This window comes from Gossypium arboreum, chromosome 5 (assembly GCF_025698485.1).
Source record: "Gossypium arboreum isolate Shixiya-1 chromosome 5, ASM2569848v2, whole genome shotgun sequence".
Taxonomy (NCBI): domain Eukaryota; kingdom Viridiplantae; phylum Streptophyta; class Magnoliopsida; order Malvales; family Malvaceae; genus Gossypium; species Gossypium arboreum.
Genome location: NC_069074.1, coordinates 66,967,369 through 66,975,069, shown reverse-complemented (window position 1 = coordinate 66,975,069; position 7,701 = coordinate 66,967,369). Strand labels below are relative to the sequence as shown.

Here is a 7,701-nt window from a genome sequence, read left to right as displayed (position 1 = left end):
TTTTCATGTTTTAAGTTTAGTATAAAACGTAACGTTTAAAGGGGGATTTAATGAAATGAATCGTTTTGATTCGGTAGTGCAAAACATTGTGTTTTACTTAGCCTTGTAATTGTTTCTTTTCTTTTGTTCCACATGGCAATTCTTCTTCTCCAATATAATAGAATCAGATGGAAGGAGGAAGGCATGTTTTCAATCATCGATCTAATCAGTGAAATTCATCTCTTTTTTCTTTTCTCTATTATGTTTCTTCTATATTCTTTCTTGTTTTTCTTTTATAGAAATTATCCCATAATACGAGCTACGAAATCTTAAATGAGGCCCCCAAAAGGGTTTATTAAAACGAGAGGAGGGCATAAAAAAATAAGTAAGAAAAGGGAGAGAGACGACCAACCATCAACAGCAGGTGGTTAGTAGTCAAAAGCAAGCAAAGAAAGAGGGAGCTTTGAGTGGTGCTTAGGGTTTTTGGAAGGAAACTTACTTCCACCTCATTGGTCTTTTACAAGTTAGTGTTTTGATAATTCCCATCTACAATCTGGATGATCTTATCGGACATGTTCGTTATAGACAAGTCCTTTTATCTTTGTAATGTCACCTACTATCTCCTTTTAGTTACGAAAAGGAATTGAAGGCTAGAGAATACGATGATGTAAATTGAAGATTTTGTAAATGTGAGAGAAAAAAAAAAGAGATTGTAAAAAGTTTGAAATTGATCTTATATAGTGATATATGAGATTGAAAAGGTGAAGGTTTGGTGTATAAAGGGAGAGAGATAGAGAGTAAAATTAAAATTTATTACTATTGATTTTTTTCAAATTAAAAATAAAAATAATTTTTAGTTTTAATTGTTGGATTCCAACTGTAGTTGTTTTTTATTGTTTGGGTCAACGATATAAAACTTAATGACTTTAATTTTTTTTATAATTTGGATCTAACGATTATAATTTAAAAGAAAAAAAAGATCATAAGTAAAGCGGACTATGCAATCTACAGTAGCATTTTAGAGTTATTTAGATCATAGTCAAGAAAGTTGTGCTATTTAACTAAATAAAATAATTTTTTTGTTAATTTCTTTTTTAAAAAAACTTTTGATACTTTGAAAAACACGACTTCATGTACAATATTATTATTATTATTATTATTATTATTATTATTATTATCTTTCTTCATCTTTAGTCACTTTAACATAACTATTTTTAGAAGAAGAAAAAAACACCATTTTTTAAGGAAAAAATTATTTATTATTTAAATATATTTTTATAGATCCATGATAGATGTGTTATTTTTAAAGGTAATAGATGTTTTTGTAAGCATATTAATTCAAAGATATACGATTATATATTTATTTCTTAGAAATATCAAATAATATGAGGAAATTGTAGAGAAAGCTAAGCCATAAACTCTCTTTTAATACTTATCGGGTAAAAGAAAAATAAAGAAAATTTTTCATTATTTTTGGTGCCTCTTATGCTTTTTCAAAAATAAGTTTTGACATCAGAAATCAATTTATTTTTATATACTTATAAAATTTGTTATATCCATCCAAAAAATTGTTTATATATTAATAAATTCAACAAAATTGATATAAGACAAAAAAAAAAATCTGACAGTCTTTTATAATTTTTCTACTCTCAAAATTCTTAATGGCACTTCAGAGGCGAAGCCAGAAAATTTTTTTAGGGGGAGCCGGATAAAATTTTAATTTTTTATAATTTATATTTTTATAATTTGTAAAAGATTAAATTAAATTTTTATAATTTTAGGGGGTCAAAGTGCAGTTTTACCTTTCCTAATTTAAAATTTTTAAAAAATTTCAAGAGTCTAAAATAAAATTTTTCATTTTAGGGGGGGCTGGGCCCATGCTAGCCCCCTGGCTACGCCCCTGTATCCCTCATATTTTCTTTATACTTCTTTAGGATTTTTGTAATCTTTTATAATTTTTGGTACTATTTTTGTACTCATAATTTTTATATCATTAATAATTTTTGGTACAAGTGAAATTTTTATATATACTAATAAATTAAATATATAAAACAAATGTTTCTAAACCCAACTAATATTTGATACTCATAATTTTAGTATGCTTTGAAATTATGTTTTTGGCATGATAAATCAATATTTGGAATAAAAAAATTATTACTTTAGATATTAAGAAATTTTGTTAGTAAGATGAACCATATTTGATATCTAAAATTATTATTTTTACATACTACAAAATTTATTCACGTGTGAGGATGAATTTATATAGAGAGGTGAAGTCGAAATTTTTTAAAGAATAAAATTAAATTGTATATTTTATAATAATAAAATATAATTTTAATATTTTAATAATTTATATCTTTATAATTTAAAAAATAAATTAAAGGAATAAAATATAATTTTACTATTACATAAATAAAATCTTATAATTTATAAAAGAGGCTGGTTGGGCCCTGCGAACCCCTAGCACTGTTTACATATATTAAAAATTAGTTATTTTTTGTATTTAATCGAGTGCATTTAATCACTTCAATGTATTTATTATTTTAGAATTTTTAACTTTTGAAGGGTATCTTGGTTTGTATTTTATTTATTTAATAGTCAAAATTTGTTCATTTATCCTTATATAAATAAATTTATTAGTATGTAAAATAAATATTTTTATAGAAAATATACCATTAGTTCTTCTTAACAAAATTTATCAGTATGCAAAAACAATATTTCTCATATCAAAATTGATTTTCTAGATCAAAACTTAATTTTGAAAGCAAGAGCTTAATTAAAATTATGAGGAAATATAAAAAAATACGAAGAAGTACCAAATATTATGAGGAATACTAAATATTGGTTCCTCTTAACATCTTTTGCTTTATTTATTAATTTTAATTATTTTGTATTTATTAGTATATATAATAAATTTTATTAAGATGCAAAAATAATATCTTTTACCATCAAAATTAATTTCTCATGCCACAACCTGAAAGCAATAACAATTTACGAGAACATATAAAAATTTTGAATTACTAAAACTTAATGAGAAATTACCATAAATTTCTGTGAGAGTAGCAAAAATTGAGCAAGTATCAAAACTTAGGAGAGAATAAAAATATCAAACTACTATTCCTTTCGAATCAAGATATATTTCATATGGTTAATTTTTGCTATTAGTTCATGTATTTTATAAAAATTATAGATTTAGTCATTATATTTTAATTTGATTAATTTTAGTTCTTGTACTTTTTCAAAATTTAAAATTTTAACCCCGACTCAAATAATAGTAGTTAAATACATTTGATTCAATTTAATTATTAGTCCTTTACTATGCGTATGCTTGTAGATTTAGTTCATATTCTCTAATTTGATTATTCTAAAATCATATATTCTTGAACCTTGAAATTTCAGTCATGACAGAAAGATGAAAATAATAATCGTTAATCCATTAATTAGATTTCCAATGAGTAATATGCGGAATAATAAGATGATATAGTATTATATATAAATGATGTGTTTGCAGCATAAGAATTTAAAAATAGTAAAACTTAATTAATTTAACAATTATCATTTAGCGCAGGCCAAAATTTTATAAATTTAAAAATAAGAATTAAAAATGACCAAATTAAAGTACAAAGATTAAATTCAAAATTTTCGTAAAGCACAGGGACTAATAGCAGAATTTAACCCTTCCATGTTTGTTTTTACTAAGCATAAATTTGTTTTCGAAGCGTGTGACTATTAATTTAAACCAAAGGATTAAATAAACTAATTCAAAATCTATAAGGTTTTTTTTTTTTTTTTTTAATTAAGCAAACCAATAAAATCGTAAATACATCAATCAAACCTGCTTTTAAACCAAAGCTATCCTATTTCTATGGCAGCAGCGGCAGCAGCGGCAGCAGCACTTTCGCCGTTTCTTTACTTAGATCCTAACCAACGTCAACACTTCCATATCCACCTTAATCCCACCAAAACTCCTCCCTTTCTCTCATCTAGGAACCCTCTTCTTTCTCTCCAAAGACTCCACCAATGCAATTGCAGATGTTCTTTCCCTTCTTCCTCCCCCAACTCTGTCACTCCATCTCAGTACTCCTTTCTCGATGACCCATTTAGGGGAAGCCGTTTTTTGTCCAATGAGGAGCTTGAAAAGCTCAAAGCTTTGGAGTCTTTTGTTTACCTCATAGAATTGGAATCTGGGTCGTTGTGGGTTCGGGTAATGAGGAACGAGGAGATGGATTTGACTGCTGGGTTGTTAGCTGAGTCATTCGCAGAGTCAATGTTGATGCCTTTGGGATATGGGCCTTTGTTGAGGTTTTTGGTGAAACAGTATTTGATTGAGAGAAGAGCTGTGATGCCACATGCGGTGACTCTTGTTGGGTTTTATAGAGACAAAGGTGGAGAAAAAGGAAATGGACTTGCTGGGACCGTTGAAGTTTGCTTTGATAAAAGGGGTGCTAATGCTTCTCCTCCTACACCTATACCTCCCAAGAATTCACCATATATCTGTAACATGACTGTTACAAAGCAGCTTAGAAGGTAATAGTTATTTCCTTATTTGTTGGATATTAGTGGAATCTAATAATGGCTTGTTAAATTGTATTGTGATTGGCTTTTGTGTGATCAAGACTTTCTATAGGTTGACGACTAAATAAGAGACAATGTAAGAATTGTAATGTTAAAAGTCATCTGATGGGTAATAAGTAATAACTAAGATATTTGTTCTCATTCCAAGTTGAGTTTTCATTACATTAATACTAGTGCTACAAACTTAGCAGAGTCAAGATCACTAGCAGGTTAATTACTAAGTGGAAAACTTAGAATATGTAATGTTTAAGCCATTTTAGGAATAAGAAGCTGTTCCTGTAGTCAATATGCTCTCATTCTAGGTTGAGTTCTTCCTTTGTCAGCTTTTTCTTCCTCTGATATTTCATTGATGGAAATATATTTGGAAAAGCTTTTCCTTGGCTTTAAAATTAGGACCTATGTTTGGTTAATTCGGGTGAGTATCATATATGATATGTGTTTGAAATGTTTATATTATAGTCTTTTTAAGATTTATATGGTTAGAGGATTATATTCTCTTATACCTACCACTCGGGCCTAACATGTGAAGATTCAAAAGACTCCACGTGGGCAACATAGAGGGTCCTGCACCCTTCCGATCACCCGAGTTGTCTTCAGATGATCCACCAACCGGACTTAATGAAGACCACCCGCTAAATACGGAAAGCGCCTCCCTACCTAATTAGCTACCTGTTCGCTATAGATCAGTAATCCACTTCTCAGTATGAACATTCTCCCAGTAAACACACTCTTCAACAACTTATGGAGAGCACCTTAGTGTAACAACTTCGCATTGCCTGAATGAATAACATAATGGATCCCACTATGAATAACATAATGAATAACATATTTCATGATGACGACCTCCTCCATAATGGCTTGCCACATTACACTAGCAAACAAGAGGAGGTATCCTATAAATACCCTCTCAAACGATGAGAAAGGGAGCTTTTATGTCCTAAGCAATCCTTGAGCATTTATCTTCCTCAACTTTCTCCCCAGCTTTCTCTTTGTCCTCTTGTCTTTTCTAGCTCTCCGCCTCTTAAGGTGAACCGGCCTCTTCAACACCATCACATTCCCTTCTTTATCCTCCTCCTTGTTGTACATTGTATCAACATATTCTATAATTATTTCTTGGACATGGTTTCTTAGAGAAAATAAAGAAGTTTGGAGAGGGACATTTTACCCGTAGTACATATTCAAACTTTGCTAAATCTGGAAATAACATCTGATTGAATAATGTTTGAAGAATGTCAGAAGGGTAGTTCAGATGTTATCCGTTGAAATTTGTGATGAAATTTCGTGGTTATAGACTGAAATTATATGCAACTGGATCCTTCAAATTTAACTCTTGCTGATTTTCTTGTTAAGTCTAAAAGCATTGCTCAATGCTTGATTTTTTTCTTTTAACTAAGAATCCATATTAATGTGAGCATTCAGAGTTTTCTGATTTGAGTCTTGTGGGTTGGGCACTCAACACGTCCAGTGTTATCCCGATGTTGCCGAGAGTTTTAGCTTGTTCACAAATTGGAAGCGTCTCAAAATGCCTAAACGGGCGAAACCATATAAACCGAAGAGTTTGCAACCTCTTGACTTGTAGCATATAAGTCTTTGCCATGGTTTCTCATTCAAGCACTCCCACTTTGTGTAAACATAGGACTTTTAGCAAAGTCGGGAGACAAATCCCGAAGCATTATTTTTTACATGTAATTAAACAGATGCATTCTTTACAACTAAATTCTTGGGTTCTGCTTTTGGATCATACAGGAGGGGCATTGGTTGGCATCTTCTCAAGGCAAGTGAGGAACTATTATCTCAAATGGCTTCAACAAATGAGGTATTTTTGCATTGCAGAATGATTGATGAGGCTGCATTCAACATGTACATAAAAGCAGGATACAGTGTTGTTCAGACAGATAGTGTCTTAATCTTGTTGACATTACAGAGACGAAAGCACTTGATGTGCAAGCAACTTCCCGTTTATAACAGTTTATACGAATCAGACATGTCGGAGTCTGGTGAGGAACTTCTCTCATAAATAGATTTAGTTGAGAAATTAGTTTAATTTTGTAATATTTTGAGCTTCATGCTGTTCAAGGCTCATCTACAAACCATATGGTCAAAATGCTCCCTCATCTCTTGTTATTATCATTGTTGTACGACGGTAAATTTTTGCTTCTTGGATTGTATGTGAAGATGACTTCATTCTTATATCATGTTTGCTGAGTTATCTCTTAGTAAAATGGGGTTCTTCAATTATGCTACTCAGACTCGAATGCCAAATATGGATGTGTCCAACACTTAACATTTTTCTTTTTGAAGTTTTCAATGTTTTCGGAGGGTTTTAAAAATTTATTGTTCAAATATGGTAATGGGCACAAGGAAAAAAGTGTTTTGGTTAGGTAGAAAAGCAGAGGAAGTAAAAAAGTTAAAAAAATAAATTCTTTAGTATGTTAGGTAAGAAAGAAAAGCGAAAAAAAAAAAAAAGATGATCCTTTTTTAATGAGGAGAGGAGAAAAAAAGAAAGAAAGTGATGTGAAAGTTAATTCAAAATTATGTAATTTTTAAATATTTTATTTTTATTTTTAATTTTATCAAATAATGGATAAAGAGAAAATTATTATTTTTATTTTTTATATTTCCTATCAAGCAAACCTATAATATATATATATACATTACATCTTTCTATTTTCTCTCTTCAATTTTTAATATATTAGCAAAGCCTTAAATGTATCACTTTTTGTCGAAACATATTAGATATAAATCTCAAAAACATATATAAACTTTGGTATAGCATTATTTAACTTTTGCATATTATATACAAAATATTTATATCTATCTAATATAAAAATAAAGTGAAATATTTATTTCTTTAAATATATAAAATTAAAATTTTCATATATACATTTAAACCACAAAATTTTAAACATATAATTAAACCAAATCAAAGTTGTAATGAATAGTTTTAAGATTTATCCCACTATATTACCTTAGCCAAACTTTTAATTCACACATTTTCTTTCACCTGCTCAGTTCACATGAAATTTATATGTTTGCATATTTTTGAGATTGAACTAGTGAACCGGACAGGTGTAAAATAATTGTTTTTCGTTTTAGGGTTTCCCATGTCATATTGGAAATTAAAATAAAAATTAAAATGCTAATGGA

The 7,701-nt window shown here is 29.2% G+C and overlaps 1 protein-coding gene across 1 annotated transcript; it reads left to right on the top strand.

Moving 5' to 3' along the window:
• The first annotated feature begins 3,769 nt into the window (after window positions 1-3,769).
• Window positions 3,770-6,776, top strand: LOC108450483 (uncharacterized). Its single transcript, XM_017748133.2, has 2 exons — window positions 3,770-4,506; window positions 6,301-6,776. Exons 1-2 carry the CDS (start codon window positions 3,845-3,847, stop codon window positions 6,569-6,571), a joined length of 933 nt encoding a protein of 310 aa, XP_017603622.1. The 5' UTR covers window positions 3,770-3,844; the 3' UTR covers window positions 6,572-6,776.
• The last annotated feature ends 925 nt before the right edge of the window (window positions 6,777-7,701 follow it).

Coding starts and splice junctions, on each gene's coding strand:
- LOC108450483 (XM_017748133.2), top strand. CDS start 3,845: ATGGCAGCAGCGGCAGCAGCGGCAGCAGCACTTTCGCCGTTTCTTTAC. Junction 4,507..6,300: donor GTTACAAAGCAGCTTAGAAG/GTAATAGTTATT, acceptor TGGATCATACAG/GAGGGGCATTGGTTGGCATC.